The sequence below is a fragment of the Serinus canaria genome, chromosome 1A (assembly GCF_022539315.1).
Source record: "Serinus canaria isolate serCan28SL12 chromosome 1A, serCan2020, whole genome shotgun sequence".
NCBI classification, from domain to species: Eukaryota; Metazoa; Chordata; class Aves; order Passeriformes; family Fringillidae; genus Serinus; species Serinus canaria.
Genome location: NC_066314.1, coordinates 9,984,202 through 10,005,390, shown reverse-complemented (window position 1 = coordinate 10,005,390; position 21,189 = coordinate 9,984,202). Strand labels below are relative to the sequence as shown.

General features: G+C 37.3%; 1 protein-coding gene across 5 annotated transcripts in view; it reads right to left on the bottom strand.

The window, feature by feature from the left end:
* Positions 1–17,978: 17,978 nt before the first annotated feature.
* Positions 17,979–21,189, bottom strand: part of HGF (hepatocyte growth factor) — a 54,833-nt gene continuing 51,622 nt past the window's right edge. For 2 of the 5 annotated variants that reach the window (XM_018910326.3, XM_030238582.2), the window contains exon 18: positions 17,979–19,225. In XM_018910326.3, coding sequence (XP_018765871.1) covers positions 19,055–19,225 — 171 coding nt within the window. In that variant the 3' untranslated portion in view covers positions 17,979–19,054. The remainder of the gene's footprint in view (positions 19,226–21,189) is intronic. The other 3 variants (XR_003946019.2, XR_003946020.2, XM_050969957.1) reach the window with 3 other exon arrangements.

The window sequence follows — 21,189 nt, the reverse complement described above, 5'->3', positions numbered from 1 at the left end:
CATAGCCAATAGTGAACTAATAGGTAAATTCCAGAAAGGAGTCCTGACATTACCCTGTCGTTGCAAAGTCAAGTATCAGTGTAGGTTGGAAGTCAAGCCTGAACAGGGCATGACTTTCATGACTGTCCAAACTGCTTTTCTAAGGAAAATATACTGTAATCCCAGCAGAATTGATTGAGACATTAGTACAGAAATTAGTTAATTAGAAGAGCACAGAAACCACATAAAAATCAAACAGAACTGAGACTTCTGTAGACAGAAAAGAGGTTTTTAACTGGTCTAAGTATTTACCTCTTGCAAATAATATATACTGTTGCCACTGTCAGTTGTAGATGTTTGTCACTTACAGCTTTGGTCTTGGAGATTTGGTTTTTCATATTATCAGGAGATTGGTTTGGGAAAATAGGTGCATAATATAGACATTTTAAGAGCACTGGGGTACATAATTAATAACTACAGGAGACTTCATTCTTGACTGAATAAGTCCACACAGAATTCTAAGACTGTAAGAGTGTTTTTGTAAAAAAAGTGAGGACACTGAAGATGTGCTACAAATTTAATTAGTATCTTTTCCTGATGACAGTATCAACTAAAACACAAATTTAAAATTGGACTAGAAAACTAAATAGAAGCTTAGAAGAAACATAATACAAAACCCAGAAGGAGGCAGAGTCATTGTCTTCTATAATAAAAGGAAATTCATTGGTAGTGATTCAGAAGACATGATAGAAGACTGCACTGTCCATGTAGTTCCAATATACTTAAGAACAAATAAGAAGCAGACAGAATAGGATTTCTCAGTGAGGATAATTTTACTGTTTCAGACATTAAATGGAAATAATAGATCTGTAGAGGCAACAATAACATTTTCATAACTGTGAGTGAAATCTCACTTTTATACTGTTGGAACCAAACCATAGTTTTCTGAACACAGTGATCTCCAGGGATTATTTCTTCCAAGAGACTACTCTGTATTAGCCAAAGAAGATTTCTTCAAACTCTATGTGTGTTATATCACTGCCTGTGCATGTTTGTGCATATGTGTCTGTATGTGTAACTCAGACTTTTTACAATAGTCTCGTCTGAAGAAAAAACTCATTAATAGTATCCCAGCCACAGAACATCTTACAAATGAATGGGTATTGTTCCCTCTTGACTAACAGCTGCTTTCAGTTTAAGCAGTTTACTGTAGCTAAAAGCTCTGACAATCCCAGATACTTTTTGCTATCGAGGTTTATCTCAACCTGCTAAAGTCTAGATAAGGGATTGCCAGTTTTCCTGCTTCAAAGGAGACAAGAATAATTGGAACTATAAACTGTCCCATTTATCATTAAAATGCACATTTTTATAGGACCACAGAAAGCATCTGTATCTTTACAAAGACAGGACATGCATTAGACAGGTTTAAAGTGAGACTGCTCAATACAGCAGATCACTTGTCTGACATTTACAGATGTTAATGTGCACACACTTACTTCGGGAGAGGAGGAAATAGCACATGCTTAATCAGAAGATTATTTCACAGAGTGAGGTACTCACCCTGAGTGGGTCTTTGCTTCAGTTGAAGCCAAGGGCTCTTAGTCCTTCACCAGACTAACTCAGTACCTTCCAGGCCCTTTAACATTTTTCAGTGCTGTTTCTCTCACTTGTGCCTTGGCATAAAGACAGTTTTGTACAGCTAGATCCAAGACGACTGCAATCCTGAAGGTTATTATGAACAATATTACTTGGCCAAGTGTACCAATTTTTCATTTCCACAGTTCATTAACAAAAAGTGGAAACTACCAAGCCACTAATAGCCCTGATTTGTATCAGATGTACATACTTCTTCATGGTCAATTTGGTGGGATCTCCACTTCCTTTTTAATAGCTTGCAAATTCATCAAAGAGTGACAAGTTAAAGTTAAGATTACTCCTACAGGCTGCAGTTACCATTCAAATTTATAAATTCTACAGTTTTTGCAGAAGAAAAAGTTAAAAAAAAATTATTTGATTCTTTTCTCTTGTGTCCAGTTATTCTAAAATGGATCCCTGCTGGTTTCCACTGGAACACTGTTAAGAAGGTTGTCTGATAAGATGCCCATTAGTTTCCCCAGTAAAGGATATTTTAGTGCTATCATAAAAGAGGAGTTTGGCTAACAAATCACTGTGAGAGAAACGTATGGAGCTTCTAACTAATCCGGTGTTCTCTGTGAAGTTTTTTCCATTTGAATGCTCTCTCTTTCTACAAGAGATGGGATTTGCAGGATGTATGAGTAGCCTCCAGTAAGCAAAATTACTTGTTCAATGAGAAGGAATAAACAAGAACCAGCTGCACAGCTACTTTGATGATTTCATATACACGTGTTCAGATGAGTTTCCTAAGGAAACAGGAGCACAGAATCATGTATGCACAGTCCCAGCTCCCTCAGCTTCTCTTCCTAGGTCAGATGCTCCAAGACCTGAAATGTGTTTGTCCCTCCAGCATGGGAGGCTGCTGGCCTGCTTTGCTGTGATGGTGCACTGCTGGCTCATGGGCAGCCCCTACCCTTCAGGTGGTCCCCAGGTGGACCCCAGGCCCATCTGCTGGTCTGTCTTTCCCTAACAACTTTTGAATGCTCCGATCAAACTCACTTTAAAAGGGTAAAAGTCTCTAAAAAATTATTTCTCAGCACACACAGAGGTCTGGACCACCCTCATAACTGCCCATATTGTTCAGTGAGGCAGATTTGGTGTTGCTACAGAGCAAGATATTTAAGAGTGACACATCCATAGGAAACCAAACTTCTTTATTTCCCCTTTTAATGAAACATCATCTTTTTTATTGCTATTGCATGGGCTATAGACATACTCTAGCCACCCTTGATAAGTAGCTCAAGTCTACAATGGAATGACATACAAAAATAGATCCTAAAATCAGTAGACTCCTGAAGGATTTAAATAAGACTAGGAAACTACTCCTAAGTTATTCTACAATTAACATTACAGTAAATAATCTTAATGAGCCCAAAACCCAAAACTATGGTTTGTTTACCACAGGATTCTGACAAACTGTAATGAAACTCTGCCTACCTCGCTTCATGTTTGATGTCCTAGATAGCTTTCTGATTATTTTTTAAAATATCTATTTTGTTAGCCTCTTAGCTTCTTTATGAGAGGAGTCTATTTTATTTGGTTGTCTTCCTATCATCTTGTATTTTCCTGTGTGAATGTTGTTTGACTGGTTTCTATTTTAGACCCCAAATATTTTAATCATTTATATATACTTTCAGACCAAGATTTGCAATAGTTTTTGATACTCTAACCTGAGCACTTAACTAGATTTTATATTTGAAAAGCAATGTAAAAAATGAGGCCCTTTCATTGTTCTACAATAACTTGATACATGGACAAGGCCCTGTGTTTGCCTGGCACTTCATGCATCCAAGAGCTTGGGAGTGGTTTGTTCAAGGATACTAAAAAAATCAGTGCTGAATTTCCTCCCTTCAAAGAGCTGTTTCATGGTAGAACTGAATGGATTTAAAAACTCATTTAAAGGTCTGGCAATATGAACAACACTGGCATATAGTTTTTCAGCAAGATGAAATATGCATGTGGAAAAGTAAGGAAAAAAACCAAGATACTTGCAGTCTAATCCATTTAGCAATCTGTCTCTAATTTTAATGATGTATTTGTCATTTTATTACTCACGAAATGTCATTTGTATGAAACTGTCACTATGATATTAGAGAGGAACAGCTTGTGTTAAACTGTGTAACATCTTTGCCAACTTTCAATGTTGGTTGCGTTCTACCTCTTTAAAGTTTCCCTTACGCTTTCAATTCAGCTTGGATATATTACTTCATGCACCAAAGTTTTGTACACAATGGCTGTAAAAATGTGTGCGTTTTGGTTTTGGGTGGATACAGCCACTATCATGTTTAGTTACTTCAATAATAAGGAAAATATTATGAAAATTTAATGTGTAAAAATAGCTTGATGTGAAATTAAAATCTTACAGTATCTGAAATATCTATCATAATTTTTAATATCAATATCAAATTAATATCAAATAGATGGGGTTATAGCCACTTTCAAAGTGGAATAATAAAATAAGATTAAAATAAAACAGTAAATAGTTTATTTTCTTTTCTCTTAAAGATGTTCAATTTTTCTTTTTCTTCATGTCTGATAATCTCCACTGTGGAAGAAAGGTAGGTTTCTTTTTTTAAATGTATATGTACATTTATATCAGCAACTGTGATATACAGTTTATTTCAGTTAAAAGTAAAAAATTCACACCTAGTAAATAAATCCAAAATTTGTAAATTTTTACTTCAGGAAACATGAAGAAACACAAAGGCAAAGCTTGTGTTTTCACACATGTAAGGGATTTAGAGGTCCTTATGTTCAGATCTGATGCCTTTGAAAACTGCACCATTTTTCTCTTGTTTCTCATGTTCTATTCAAAGTTTTTGATGTAAGTATCTGGGAATAACAAAAGCTCATGAATCTTGGAAGCATGGAATCTCCTTTGTTTTCTATAGCAAAATGAAGGCAAATGTCTCTCAATTTCCTTTCTATGTCATAAGGACTCAGGAGAAAGCAACAGCCTCTTGCGGAGCATTTTGAAGCATTAATTGTAATAGAACTGCAACAAAGTTGTGTCCTTGAGTTCAGCACTGATGTTCAGCTTTAAAGGACCAGACCTAAGCATGTTTTATCTCAAACACTGAGTATTGCTACAGGAAGTGTGTGATCAGGAGAGGGTCCCACAGAGGTGGGGCAGTGCTGTCCTGATCCAAATTCCTGCTCCTCCTGGAGACTGGGGTTCAGTCCACTTCCCCCCACCTCACTCTGAGGAGAAGGGCTGGCTGTGAAGGAAAGAACAAAATGTGTGAGAAGTCTAATTTACATAAGAGACAAGCATCAGGTTAACTATAAAAGAGAGCAGATCAAGCCCCTTCACTTTTTTTTCCCTTCTCTTTTCCCTGGCTCTTTTTCTTTCTGACTTTTTCCTCTTTCTCTTTCTTTGTCCTTGCAATCCCAGCTACAGACCATCCACATGGTGAGGCCAGTGTAGGAGCTAAGTACTGGTCATATTTTTTGTCTTCTTCCCTTGCTCTGCCTGGGCAAAGTGCAGTTCCCATATTCTTCCCCCTATCCCTAGTGGACTTTATTGTGGGAGTGGGGACATTGTGGCAGTGCTGTGGTTTGTTAGCCAGTGCCCTTGAGTGCTGGTGTGCTGTGGCTGGTGAGCCAGCAGCTTTTGAGGAGTTTATTGAGGGAGTTGAGAACTTACTGAAGTGTATTTAATTGAGGGCTTGTTTGCCCCCACTCTGGTGGAAGTGTATTGTAAGAATTTAAGGGCTTGTTAACCAACATCTTTTCAGTCTAAATAGAGGGCTGGTTGCTGAGGTTATGGCAACTATACAGTAAAATATAAGTGTTCCCTGACAGTGTCCAGTGTCTTTGTTCAGCATGCTGACAATTCATCCAGAACATCTCAACCCCAACCAATGGGTCACAAAACCAACAAAGGAGGTGTTTTCATTAGAATTAGTTAAAATTGTTCCTGAATTAAGATAAAAGGTAACTGTGAAAGGAGAACATTTTAAAAATGAAGCCTCCTATCTACAAGCAAAATTTTTTCCCCAGCACTTTCTAATGAGCAACCTTTGATATCCATTTTGAAACAAAGTCTGTCCTTTAGAAGTTAAAAATTTTCAGTTGCGAAAATGGAAGGTTTTGAAAAATGTACTGAATGGGGCAAAAATGTGGAGCATCTTTCATATCAAACAAATTAATTCACATTGACTGATTCCTCTTCCATGACAACAAAATTGACCATAGCAGAAAGGAGCATCAGAAGCTTGGTTCTGGTAATCTTGATTTGGTAATAAGAAATGGGAGAAAAAAAGGTATTATAATTATTTAAAAATGAAGAATAAATGTTACTGTGGGGCCAGGAGGGCTGGTGCCTCCGTGTGCCAGGGGCCGGGGGTGTCAGAGCAGCCAGGGCAAGGCAGGGCAGGCAGAGGGACAGACAGAGCCCTGGACATCAGGAACCTCTGTGGGAATGAGGGCAGGCTGAGGCTGGGATGAGCCAGGACAGGTGGAAACAGAATCCTACAGCCTCCCTGGGATGAGACCTGGCAGTTCCTGGAGTGGGTCCTGAGCTGTGAGCAGGATGAGGGGAGTGCCAGGAACAGGCAGGGATAGTAGGGCTGCTGAGAGAACTCCAAAGATAAAGTTAATCTTGAAAAGTCAGAGGCAAAGACAGAAACTGAATACAACTCAAATAAATTATTGTTCAATCAGTAAAAGAAATAAAATTTTAATAGTAATAAAATCAATGCAGATGTTGATTGTAAAGAACTATTTCAGAACTCATTCTTTCTCCAGAGAGGAACATGTCCTCAAGTTCTTCCATGTGAATCCTCACTTGCCATTAGCATTTGGTTTTAATCCACAAATCTACCATGCTAATCTCACAGCAATTGCCTTGTTTGTAGAAATGTGGAATCTAGCTTTACTAAATGACATAGAATAAATTTTGAACACAATTCAGTTGGTTTTCTCAAAAAAATCATGTGACTTAACTATTTGTAGTATTTTAAAAATAATTTCTGAGTCTTTTTTAATCATCTTTCATGCCTTCTGAGGATAGACCTGACTTTAATTTATGGAAAAAAGTTTGGAAAGTCAAGACATGACTTGCACATATAAAGATATATTGTACTCTCTGATGTAATCATAAAGGGGTGTTGACCCTGCCATTGTGAATGATTTAGGCTTCATTCTGATTTTAGATGAAGCACATATCAGATACAGTTATCATCATATTATAAAGATATCTGTATATTCAATCACATAAATGTCAGGCCTGGTATACAATCTGTCATTTGTAATTCTGAATCCTAAGAGATGTGTCTAGACGAGTAATATAGATGCTGAAGAGATATAAAATCTAAATTCAGCTCCAGAGCACAGGCCAGTTATAGGTGCTCCCCACAGGTTCTGAAGTAATTGGATGGAATGTCATTAAAATGCAACCATATTAAAGTGTTCTCTGCATTACCTTTCAATAGCACAAAGACATGAAATAAGGCATCCAATACAGAAGACTAAACCATGGCACCACATTTTCACTGAAGACACACAAACTGTGGTTAAATCAGAAGAAAATTTCAATTGGTTCTCTCCCATATCATTGCCATTGTTGAGCCTTTGAATGTCATTTCAAGTTTTATTTTGAAAAGAGAAGAGGAATTAAAGGGAACCATTAACATTTTTAATGTCAGTTTTGGGAGTCTTTTTTATGTTTATGGTGTTCCTGTCTTAGGCACTGTATAAACAAGACGCATCCCTAAATGGAGTCCTTGCCCACATTCAGCCAAAGCCACAATGCTTTATAAATTCACTGGATTATTTGCATCTTCAAAGGCAGGCATTTGTCAGTGGGTCTTAAGTTTATGCTTGAAGTTAAACATATGTTTAATTATGTTCCCAAATAAGGACTTAAGTTCTTTGTTACAGCATAATATGTTCACATTCCTATTATGGTGCTAAATAAATCATAAGTTACAGTCTACCTGCTCTCACTGATTTTCCATAGATATATTCAGTGTTTAGGAATAGCATCTATGCAAGAGATTCTTTCTCAGCACTTTGGACATTATGACAGAATTTGAGAAGCCTAAAAAACCACGGCAAAACTTGTTGATGTGATGTGTGGTGGTAACATGTGCAGATTCATCTCTTGCTACAAATATGATGGTTCCTGCTGTGGGTTTTTAAACTTGGGCAAAACCTAAAGTGTTATTTATATGGTGGAACTATCTTGCTCACTATAAACTGACTGATTACCCTCATGCAACTACCCTAAAAAGAGTTATGTTAAGATTCACATCAAAGATACCCTGTTAGGGTAAATATCCATGGTTAGATAAAAAAAGAAAAATTCATTTGATTCTTGCCATCTTCCAACTACTAAAGCTTTACTCAACTAGCAGTCTCTAGGAAAAACATCTTAATTTTTTATTTATCTTCATGGTTTGACAGACTGCACTGAATCTGCCCAGACAGAAGAATTAATCAAATGAAATATCTGTGACAAGATTTGCCATCTGGTTTTGACTGCTACATGGCAGGAAAAGTTCTGCAAATACATTAATTGAAGACATTTATGGCAGCTCTGCATCATAAAAACCATGTAACAATGATAAAATCCACTGCTGAGTCTGGCCTTGGAATATTTAATACTATTTTTATTCTTCACATCATCATGAAACTGTTTTTTACTGAGATTTAACTGTAGATATCACATTATTATCAGATTGGTAGTAGCCTCCATCCTATGATTCAATTGATTTATCATCCATTACAAGAAGTCCAGAATTGTTTTGTGAGAAGACTTTTAGGATCATCAAGTCTTAAGCATGGTGAGGTGACAGAATCAGATCCATTATATTTCATGTTATTTATTCCAATGCAATAAAAATAAATTTTGGAGGGAAAACCAAAACTAGTGAGTCATATTCTAAATGTCTTATCCTCCTTTGCAGATGCAGTTTTCTACCACATGACAGGCATGAAATCTGTTTCCAAAAAAATTCTGCAAAACTCTGGTTCTCAATAATGTGTAGTGTTGGGCAATATCCTTTAGGCTATAAGGTGAAATGCTAGGCACCTAAAGTTCTTTTTAGTTCCTATAATCTGTGAAATGTTTTCTTTTCCTCAGAGCTCATATTTTATTTGTTTTGAATGTGAGACAAAACATTAGGAAAGGCCTGGAGGGAAGTCTAGCACACAAGTGACTAGTAACAGTATAATCTCCTTTTACTATTGGAGGAAAATATGTTTTGGTTTCTTTCTTCTTAGTCGAGTAAACAGATAAATATATTTCCCCTGGCTTCCATTACAGCAAGTTGGCAGTTACAGAAGAATCCTTTCAGTTTTGATTTCCTGTCAGCTTTACTAACAAATGACCACAGAGTACAGTATTCTCTTGGTGTGGTTTTTATAGACTCTGTGCCTTAAAAGAAGCATTTTTGAATGAAATTACTATATGCTCTCACTTGAAGGGCTTGGTTTGTTTTCTGCATGAGTGCATTTCTTCTTTTAATGATTATGTAAAATTGGGAAAATGATAGGAAGGATGTGGCCTGAAAAAGAACATTAAAAACCCCCAAACTTTTCTTCCCTTGATCTTCATCTTCTGAGCTGGATTCAAAAGACTGGCTAAATTCAGATACAGACATAAACTGGTTCAGGCCACTTTTTCAGTTTGCCCATAGCAAACAGAAAAACCAAACCAAACCACTCCATGCGCAAAGAGCTGATCTCAGGGAAGTCAGTGGTGTGCTGCTGAGATTTTTTTTCAGTAGAGCTTGCTGAAATTTTTCCCTCAAAGTTGAATTTCTTCTCTTAGATTTATCTTTCAAAGAAAAAAACCTGAAAACAATACAGCTCATGAGTTGTGGTCAGAAGCTCTGTGGTTCCCAAGCTCCTCAGTGGCCACTCCTATGGGCTGGGACCTAAAATGATTGTGCTGCTTTCTCTCACCTAAAGTTCCCGGAGGGTAGCCCTTAACCTTTACATTTGTCTCTGCAGAATGTCTCTGATTCACACCAGGCATCTATTCACTATTCATGTGCAGGCGGACGAGCATCTTGAAGAGCAATCAAAAGCCTTCTGTACGAGCAACAATCTTTTCTAACAATTCTTCTCTTTTCCAGAGTGAGTTTTCTTTGTCTACTCTCACACACCACAGTTGTCATTACAGGCATGGTCTCTGGAGAGAGTGAGGCAAATGTGGAAATGCCACTCTGCTCCGTGCCTTTGCTGTATTTTGCTCTCCAATACAAGTTTGCTCAAGTATCCCTGGGTCAGGATTTTGCAGAGGGAAAATGTCCTGCAGTGAGCGCTCTGTGCTGTTGCTGAGTTGGCACCTAGGGACAGAGATAGCGGCGTGGGGAGGGGGAAAGGGGAGAGAGACACAAAGTGACTTCATCACTTCCACCCTCACAGAGAAGATAATGAGCAAAGCACTTTTCAAACAGAGAAAGTGAAGTGTAGTCAGACAGCAAAGGAGGCCGAACAAACTGCCAAGAGAGGATTGAAGAGAACTTTCCAAAAAGCTGTCCTTAGCAGACCATAAATCTCACCCAGAAGACAGTTCAAACACAACACTTCCACCAGCCCTACTCTTCCCTGTTTATTTTCCTCCTGTCAGCATTAGAATAGAATAATAAAGTACCAGACAAACAAACAAGGCAAACAAGAAAATAAGCAAGGAAACCCAGTAGAGAAGAAAAAGAATCGGTGACCTTGTCTGTCAGCAGTGCTGAGCAGCCTCTTGGATCACTCTTTGCAGCAGCCTCTGCAAACGCCCCTGCCTCACCATGTCTGATCCAAGAAAGGAATTCACAAACTCTTCTCAAGTGTCTGAAATCACCATTCAGAGGAATATGGGAATCCCAAGACTATATTTGAATATTTAACAGGGAAGCACATCCAGGGGTTTTGCTTTATGCTCAAGTGAGATGTTTCCCTGTGAGCTTTGCTGTCCAAGATCACATCAGCTTCACCGATTCCTTCCTGCTTTTAGTTGGAAATTGCTTTAAAGGTAAGAAGTATTTTACTCTCCTGAAAAATTTGACAGGGAAATGGGAAGAAAATTTCACCCTCCACAGGGTAATTTAGGAAAGATAAGAAACTCTGCTGCCAATTTTGAAAGGCAATGTGCAATACATACCGAAACAGGCAGGGAAATACCTCTTTGGAGGAAGCCACACAGAGAGTGAGCCTGGGGAGGTGTAGCAGGCAGGCTGGAGGAAAAACAAATGGATTTCAGTTGGAAACCAGCCTGGTCTCTGTCAAACATACCAATAAAACTGACATGTTCCTGCAGACTGAGTTGGTAAGATCTGCATGTCGTGATGGGAAAAAGTACCGATAAGGAAATTTAGCGGCATTCACGCAAAGGCCAGTTAAAGAAAACTGAAAAGCCTTTCTTTTTTTTTTTTTCTCCTTTTATTTTCCAGCCATATGTATAAACCAGACAGGAAGGTAGGACTTAAAAAACTTACAAAGAAAGTTAAAGGAATTAATGCTCAGGGATTAGTGTTAGGGAGTTACATGAATTAAAAAGTTGTTAACCCTAAGTAACATCAAAAGGGATTAAAAAAAAACATTTGCAAATACAGCCTGGTGTCTCTGATAAAATAAAAAAAAAAATAATGTGAGAAATCAGCCTGAGAAAATAGGACTTTAGAAGACACTCCAAACCAAATTAATTAAGATAACAGCCCAGAAAGAGTTCAGGTAAGGAAGCAGGTTTCTAAAGGAAGAATATTTGCTTTTAAGGCTGTTTTAAAATTAAGGCCAGCCTCTCGTGATACCGACCAAAAATTAAAATGGAATGAAAGGAAAAAGAAACCATCTAGAAGGATCTCCAAAGGCCCATGCACTCTTTCAATAACAGTGTAAATACAGGTGGTTAGCACTGATTCCCTAAAACATTTGAGCATCTTAAGGGCCAAGGCTGACCTTTTTTAACTTTTAAATATTGCAGCTTTCAGATGCAGGTTATAGTTATACCAATGTATCAAAACAAGAACACAGATGCCTGAAAATTAGCCAAGTTTACATTTTCTGCTTCCAGAACAATAAAAAGCCATCCCAGAGTTTTGTGCCAGGAAGAATTGATACATGTGTCTCTGCACACATGGGCATGCACACATGCCCACAAAGACATATGCAAACATGCAATCACTGCAGACCTAAGTGGATTGGTTTGGATCCAGCTAATCCAGAACATGGCCAAAGGATAAGAGGTATGTAAGTTTTTATTCCAGCTCAGGCTTACACTGCAAATGTTTGTCATCACAAATGTGCCAAATCAGGATATCAAAAATTCATATCTCTGGCTGACACTATAAAACTTCTCCATGTTATTCTTGGTTAGTTTGAAAGTGAGATAAATTGTCCTGGTAGGACAACCTCTCTTCACATGCTGTCATGTTCCTGTGCCAAGGCACTTGAGTTATCACAGCACTGGGACAAGGAAAACCCCAGGTTATAATCCTTCTCCTGAAGTATGTGTGTAGACTGAGAATTAATTAATTCTAGATTAACAAAGAACCATTAACCATTGTGAAGGAATTCAGGTGCATTTGGGTGGGTATGATGTGCACTTGTTTCTGTGTCCACGTGTAATTTTTGTGCTTCTGATGCTCAGCCATACCAGACCTCTGGCAATGTAAGGCTGGTTTGGTATGGATGGCTGTGGAGCACCTCTCCAGGCTTTGCTGATGTGGGATGTGTAGAAGCCATCTAGCCCACTAGAATATTCCTTTCCATGAGTTAATGTACTAGATGGGAAATTGGGAACATCAGGGCAGATAGCTGAAGGCTGGGCTGCAATGAGTTTTCACTTCCTAAAGGTATTTTGAGGACTTTTTCTGAATGTATGTAACAGAAAAAAATGTCCCATGTGGGGACACACAATGCTATTAAAGAAAATATTCGGTGATTTCATTTTAAAAAATTAAAAAAAAATAAAAAATTAAATTAAAAAAATGGAGAGGGAGTTCTGTGATGGCAGTTTTGTAACTGCTCTGTGAAGTGAGGGCCCTGTTAAACACAAGGCTGAACAGCAGATGGCATATTTACGCCCAAGACATGAGCCTGTTGTTGACATGGTTTGTAATAGCAATCTTGATGTAAATGCATATTTGCTCATTGTGTGTACAATGCTGACATTAATCCTCAAGAAAAGAAAACCATCTGGATTTTTTTAGTCCGTATTATATGAACTGAATTAAATACTATAAACTCAGATATTGCTGAAGGCAAAACTTCTCTCTGTGGAAGAGAAGGACTGTATCCTTATTTGTGTTTTACACTAGCCTCATCTAATCCAGTGTATACCTCTAGTGTTGTGGGTTTTGCCTAATTTTTGATAAATTGTTATGAATTGCACTGTCCTCTATATAATTTTTCTTCCAGTAGAATGCATTAAATAACCCAATTGAGGTCAGCACTAGTTTCTATAGATAAAATGTGAGATATCTCAAGCAAATGACATCTCTTGGACTCTGAAGTGGTACATTTATTTGCTCTGGTGGGGAGCTTTTCCCTAAAGAATTTATTATTTTTTGTATAAAAGCTAGATTAATAGCAACTGCATTCATCATGGGTTTTAGGACTGTTGTTCTTCTTCTTAATAATTTATAATGATAAAATTATGGTTGTTATTATTATTTAATGAAGAATATCTGAATAGTAAGAAAATTAACCAATTCTAACCTTCAGTCAGACTCTGAGCAAATCTGATAGTCTGCAGTTGAACTTTGATGCCCAGCTCTGAAATAAAATGTATACTTTCTCCCTCTGACACTCTCAAACAGTCCTGAGCACTTCTTCAAGTCAGGATCTGAAACAATGTCAAGACAAAGTCTGAGGGGTTCAGAGGGAAGCTTTGGGACATATCTATTAGCCCCAGATTGGGCTAAATAGTGCTTTAAAATAGTATTTTGACAGTGATTTCAATGCAAGTAGGATCAGGACCTCGGAGACAGGAGAACAACTTGTCCTATATCTTCTACGACCATATGGAGAAGTCATTGCATCTTCCCAAGTGTTCTCAACAAAGTGAAGTAGATTTAGCTATTAAACTATTCTATTGCAGCTTTTCACACCATAAAGCCTATGTTATAAAAACTGAGACAACATGAAAAAAGATTTTTTTTTCTTTTAGGGCTTATTTTGTTGTTAATCTTTTTATGGTCTGCCTTTTCCCTCCCAGCTGTTTTCTTTCCTATTTATTGCACGTGGGTTTTATTGGAACATAGCTGTCCAGAAATCTGTGCTTTTGAAGGCAGAGTAGATACACAACTGAACCCTACTAAATGGCCTGCTCTGTTTACATGAGGATTGTTAAATAACACAGAGCAGAACACAAGCAGTGAGCATCAATGTGGGTTTCCATCATTTATCATCTGCAGATTACAGTGTTCATGCAGCTACAAAAGATAAAGGCAGAACAGAATGTAATATGAAGGAAATATCCCTTTAGAGATTTTTGTGGTGCAAATTGTTGTACAAGAAGTTAATTCTCATGGTTCCCAGAAGACACACAGGTCACCTGAACATACTGAAAACTGAATGTAAAAGTATAGCAAAACATTGTTTTGACAGAGGGACTATTTATGGATTTTTTTATAACTTTGGAGGCACTCATGCATGGTGGAAATTATTGCAAGCTTCCCAGTGATTTCAGGAGATCCTGATAAAATCCATTGATTTTATGGATTGATTAGAAAACTCCCTTTTTGAAAAACACAAAAAAAGAAAGTGATGTTTTCCTTGGAAAACTCAGAATCAGACTTCAAACACGTTGCACATGAGTCCATTTGAAAAATGATTCACTGCGGATATAGCTGGAGCAAATATATATTTAAATCATTGAAATCACAGTGTAACCAGAAATGCTTAGAACTTTGAAATTTTAGCTGGATAATGACAAAGAAGTAATGAGCTTACTGTCCCTTATTTGGGCTCACCAGAATGCTCAGATTTTACAGGAGTTTGACAATACTTGGCACTGATCTGGTGGGGTTAGTAAGGGTGTTGCCTATTTCCTTTTCTGGTAGCTGCTGGTTGTGGTATTAAGCAGCAGCAGCAGCAAGGTTTGTTGCAAGTTACTGCTCTCTGCATCATCTTTTGTACCTCAGCACAAAGTGATATTGAGAGGGGAGCCCTTTCCAGAAGTGTTAAGTGTATTTATTCAGATAAGTAAAATTCCAAGCCTCTCATACTGAATTTGCAAGGGAAAAAAAACTCTACGAAAATATTTTTGTTTAGCTTGAGAACATCCTTTCCACTGCAAATCTACTCTCACTGTTATAAGCTTAGACCATTCTCAATGCAGAAATAATTCAGAAAGGTCTTGGGAACTCTCAACAAGATCACCAAGTATTTGGCTCTTTCTTTAATTTTATTTTCAATTCTGCAATTGGACACAAGAGGATCTTTACAACACCAGTCCTCCTTACTTTGCACATTAAAATCCCTCACTGGAATTGAAACTGGGAAACTGCAGTGGGGTTGTGGCCTTGTTCAATAAGAAATGTAATGCTAATTAAGTTTTTGTTTTTTATAAAATACTTTATTAAGAATAATAAGAGTAAACAAGGTTACAAAAATACCAACTTTATTAACTAATGAACATGTTAATTACAGAAGATTTGTATTACAAGTTATAACCAGAGTGTTCCCTTTTCATTAGGCATTCATCAAGTTGTACTTAATGGGAGCAATATTTTTCCATCTTAAATAAGAAAAAAATACTTTTATCATACACTGAACTCCACAGGCAGCTCCCTGAAGTTAGATCCAATGCAAGAAAATGCGACACCTAAATGCCCAAGGGTATGTTTAAAAAGGAACACTGGAAAAATTTAGGGTGAAAAGCCATGTCAGTTCCTGCCAGCAGCCCCAACATTCAAAAACAGTTATATACCAGTGCACATGAGGGAGGGAAAAAAAAATTGGTAAGGAGACAAAGCTAAATAACCAACCTAATAGGATTCCTACAGTCTCCGTGGGGGTCAACTGGTTTACAACCAGCTTTACAGAAGGATGATGACAAAGCCTCAACTCCTGCTGAGGTTGCCTTGGAGCTGAGAATGTGTACAAGGATCCACGTGGAAAAGCACTGAACAAATCTTAGGCTCTGCTCTTATGACAATCTCATTCACTAAATTCAAGGGACATTTTGCCTGAGTAGATTTTGACCCCCAGAAATATATTTGGACCCTCATCTGAAAAGCTCTACCTCAAGTAAGTAGCTCTGTCAAGTACATTTGCATTACCTGCAAGAAGGGATTGCAGAATGCCTCAGAGAATTTTAATCTTAAACTAGAGAAAAAGATTTCAGCAGTAGCAGCAAAAATCTAGACCAGTACATTCCCAATGAGAGCTACATTTTTCTGAGGGTCATGAGGTTGATGAGATAAAAAGAGATAGGGGGAAAATTTTTTTAAGGGAAAAATGTTTTCTTTAATAAAAGGAAGAAGTGTTAGCCAGTTCCAATGCCCAAAGAAAATAGTAATTAAGTTCAGTTAATTAATATTAAACTAACTTCAGTTGCACAAAATCACCTGTTAGGTTTTAATTCCATAATTTTGTATCCTAAAATTACATTTTTCAGAGATCAAGGATCAGTTACAGCAAAGAGAATGAGAATGAAATTCAATGGAGTTTAAGAATGTCCTTAGACAAGAATTTAAGTTCTGCACCCTTTATTCTAATCTGATTTAAATCACATCTATGAAGTTCAGATCCTACTGAAGTTAGTCAGGGGCTTTTCAGCATTTAGATGGGCACTAGATCAGGTTCTCTTGTTATAACAGAGAGAAAAATATTAGAACAGTGAAAAAATATCTCTAGCGTGTCCTTTCTTAAGAGAGTCCTGCAGTTATAATAATTGCCTGGTACGGTACCATTGGTACCAACAAGAAATATTCACAGGAATAAATGAAGTACAGATTCATTACCACATATCATTATTCTTCTGTTCCCTTGCTCTTCAGGATCTCAGGTGCCCTCCATGCTGAGATAGGGAGAGCAAAAGTACCTGGCAAGCAAGTGCATACAAACTTGTTAAGTTCTGGAGCATTGACTCTGCACAATTTATTTTACTGAGGCACTGCCCAGAACAAACAGGTAAAAATCCTTACACATTGTCTAAGAAAAAACAGTATTTTTTATCATATATATGTGTGTGTGTGTGTGTGTGTGTGTGTGTGTGTGTGTGTGTGTGTGTGAGTGTGTGAGATATATATATATATATATAAAAAATCACAGTCTTCTGCACAGCAGAAGCTTATAACTAAAATATTTTAGGATTCAAATTTTTTAGATAGACATAACAAAATGCCTGCAAATATAATACAGTGAGCACATGACAATTCTTCGAATGCAAAGAGTGAACATGGAATTGTATATTTTATCCACATTCTACTTGTGGCTGAGAACAAAACTCACTTGGAGTTTTTTTGAAGTCTTTCTTAAAAATGTAATCCTTTCAATATGGTCGGTATATACTTAGTACAAATACACTCTTCACCTACATGACAATAATTACGTGTAAATACAACAGGGTAAATCCTGCCCTCTTAGGCCTGGTAAGTAAGAGAGGCTAAAAGAGCATGAAGCCTTCAGAGGTGGCCAGAATAGATTGAGACAGACTGTCTGCATAGCATCCGCAACCTTGAATCTGCTGTACAGAGAAGTCACATCTTGTCCAAAGAGATTATTTACATCAGGAGGAACTTCAGAAGCTCTGCTTGCTGAAACACTTCCCATGTGCCAGTAGAATCCGCTGGATATGTGACACAATTCTCAGCAAGCCAAGCCTCTTAAGCATGGGCTGAAACTCATCCCAGCTCACCAGATGTAAGCATGCGGAGTCCTACTGAAGTCAAAGTGCACTGCTGAAGAAAATTTGGTGAGCCAAGACAAGGCCTGTCTCCCAAGACATCTCCCCTGAAGTGGTTGCTTTCTGACAGGGCAGAATTCAACCCTGCATCTTCTGCAAGAAATGTCCTTTTGTATATCCACACCACGGTGACCAACTTGTGGCTCTGCAGCTACCTATGATACACAGACCAAACACTACTGGAAACATTTACAATTTACACAGTCACAAGTGAAGCAACAGTGCCATTATTTATGCCATTACATGTACAGTAGTAAAACTAACAATTGGATATATGCTGTATCAATTTTCCAGAAATTAAAGGGTAATCAGTGCCACCTATGCCAACATACTTGTACAAAATTTCCAGACATAAAACTAAATGCCTACAGAAGAACAAGCACTTTTCATAGATTATGTTTTTGTGTTCCCTTTTTCTATCAGCATAAAGGAAAAAGATTGTCCCACATATAGACAGGAAACAAGTAACTAAACTATTGGTGATATTGTCCATATTAAATACAAGATCATGTCAATCTCTGCAATTGTTTTATTATCTTGAAAGGAATTATACAAAAGATAGAATTTTGTCCAAATCTAGTTAAGGTTTTATTGAAGTTCTCATGTCTCTGAAAAACTATTAATGTATAACTTACTTTTCCCAGTTTTAAGTCTCTCAGCCAGGTGCTAGATTGAACTGTTCTTTTCCTTGCTGTAAATGCAGAGTTTAATGAAATAATTGGAACCAACCAAACTCTTAATACATGTCTGTTTAGAAATATTTGGGCATACTAGATTTAAATTTCTTTTAATGCCCTAAGTCTTCCAATAGCTCCTTAGGATTACTTTACAGCATGAGATGCTGTCTTCAGCACTGCAAATCCACAGTTATTTCTGGGTCAGATTGTAAAGACATGATCAAGAGTTTGCTACCCAAAATGGGGTTTTAGATACCTGTTAGAGGACCATATATACAGTGAAGGAACCAAGTGCAGAACTGGAGTCTGTAAGCATCGTGTAAAAGAAAGTGGTAGTGACTTCTACGAGAACTCTGCTTATGGCAGGCTTGTCAAAGTCCATCGATAATAAAAATATTGCTTTCTAAAGATATTATTTTTTAATAAAGTACTGAAATCTTTGAACTCTTATAAGGGAGAAACAGAAATATGATCATAAATGCTGTCCTGGACAGATGCATATATTTCTCAGTAGGGCTTTTGTTACATATGAAGAGAAATATACAGCTCACAGAAAGAATAAGATGTGTTAAGTAGAACTATAAGTTGTTTCTCCTAAGATAATCTGAAGAGCAGCATCAAGGAGGTCATATGATATATTTCTACAAAATCATTTATCATCCAGTAATGTCTTTGCAAAATTGTTTATCCATTCAAGTATCTTCAGGAGATATGTCACCATACTTGCATATACTGTAAGTCACTCCAACATTTATAAAACAACACTGAAAGACAAAAAGACCAAAAACACCCATAAATATTAAAAGAAGCTCAACAAACTTGACTATCAAGTACTTAAAAATTGTTGTTCTTTACATTACACATTAATTACAGGCTGTCCAGAATCTTTCAATGGGAGTTGTTGCCTTTTTCAGGGTTTTCTGTAGGTCATCATAATCTTGTGAATCCACCGGGAATAATATGAGACCCGAACAAAAATCCCAGGACGATTTCGAATGGCACATCCACGGCCAGGCACAATGACACCAATTACTATCTTCAGCCTGTTTTGTTCACAAACCAAAGGACCACCATAATCTCTCTAGGGAAAAAATAAACATGAGTGTCACTTCTCAAAATGCTTCAAGACACAGCTCCCACCTGTCTGCTACTGAAAGGTTTCTTTTGGGGGTTACAAGATGCACCAGGCAATAGTGTTCTTGCCATAGGACATAAACCAACTTCCAATATATTTTTTTTTCATAACTGGAACTTATGAAAAACAATGTCAGAGTTGGCCTCTGACTTTTTGTTCCTTCTGTGCAAATTAAGCTCTGTGATCCATCTTTACATGTCATTCTAATGACTTCAGCCTACCAGACTTTATTCACCTCTTTCAGCTACCAGGCAAGCCTAATATTTTTTATGTGAAAATAAACCAGATGAGCAGAAGGTGAGTTGACAGATAAACATCTTTGTTATGATGACAGGCTTTGCATCAAACACTGATGCAAAGTCAGGTTAGTATCTTTCTTTCAATCAATCATCCTGCAAGGCCCCAGGATGAGAATTTGTATGCACTAATAGGCAGAGGGAATAACAAACATAATAAAAAGGTAATACCTTTTGAAGCATTATTTTGAGACATAACTTGTTAAAATGATATTTTTTGTTATTCTGAATGAATGAGATACCTACACACTAGTTTATGGATTCCATGAAAATTTGGAGTATGACCACTGAGATCAGTTAGATACAATCACATAGATCTGGGACTTGAACATAGATGCTGCAGTTTCTACCCAGGCTAAAGGTAGACTGGACCCTGCAAACTCGCTGCAAAACTAGACAGCAAATTCTCATATCAGTGAGTTATTGTTTCAAAAAAGGAAAACTGACAATTAGTATTGCATTCTCTCTGGATCACCAGAGAAACAACAATGCTTGACCTTTATTTGGTTTGGGATTTTTTCTGACTGACGGCAGACTAGTTCCCACATGAACAATGAACTATGTCAGAGCCATCAGAGCTGCTCATAAAACACTTTCAGGAGTGGAGTTTCACCTGCCAATCTGATTTTGTTCCTCTGCTGGTTCTCTGCTGAGGAAAGTAGCTTCAAAGGAGAACTTAGGGAACAGGAAACTGCTCAGTGATTAAGACTGATTGCTAATATTAATTCATTCCATTTCTTCTAGCAGGGGAAAACAAAGTGCAGGATCCCCAGCAGACTCCCATGCAGATGTTTCATTTATAAGCCTTGACAAGTCTAAGACCTCATTTACAATTAAACATTTTATTTTGAAGAAAATACTTTGCAACAAAAAATGATCCCACAGATTATTAATAACAAATGGAAGAGGCCTCAGTTTTATGAAGATGACCTCTGTTCCCCATGGTTTGGCAGTACCCTTGGGTAGGGAAAATTTGACTACACAGTTAACGTCGGTATTAGGAAATCAACAATCCTATTTCAGATAATAAATACTTAATAATTTTCATGACTTCCCTCTTTCTAGATGTCTGCAGTCAGATTTTCCATCAAAAAAATATTATATCTTCCTGTAATAAATTATTTACAACTTTTCTCCTCAGATGTCTTTTCTCCATCATCAAAACTAGATCTAAGCAAAACAACTGTCCCAAACTGCATGATCACTGAAGTGGCTCTCCTTCATCAAGATGCTGCTCAGGCTCAGACACCAAAATGCTCCAGCCTCCTGACTCATAGAAACCTCAGAGCATTTTTGGATTTTTCTCCTTCCCTAATAACTTTATCACCTCTGTTCAGTACGGACTGTTAAGCATTTTGCATGCAATACCTCATCTAAATAAGGATGTAAATTTGCTCCAGCCTTTGATTTCTACTCAATCAAAACATACAGCCATTGCTACCACAGAGCCCACCTTTGTCCTTAATAATAAAAGTTTGCCTCAGTCTAGTGAAGTGTTTTAGTATATGAGTATATATAAGATACCTGTAAATCTTTCAATGGCATGGTAGCACAGTAAAATGAAAGTAATTTCTGCACTCTGACATAAAATAGAAGACTTGCAACCCAAATCAT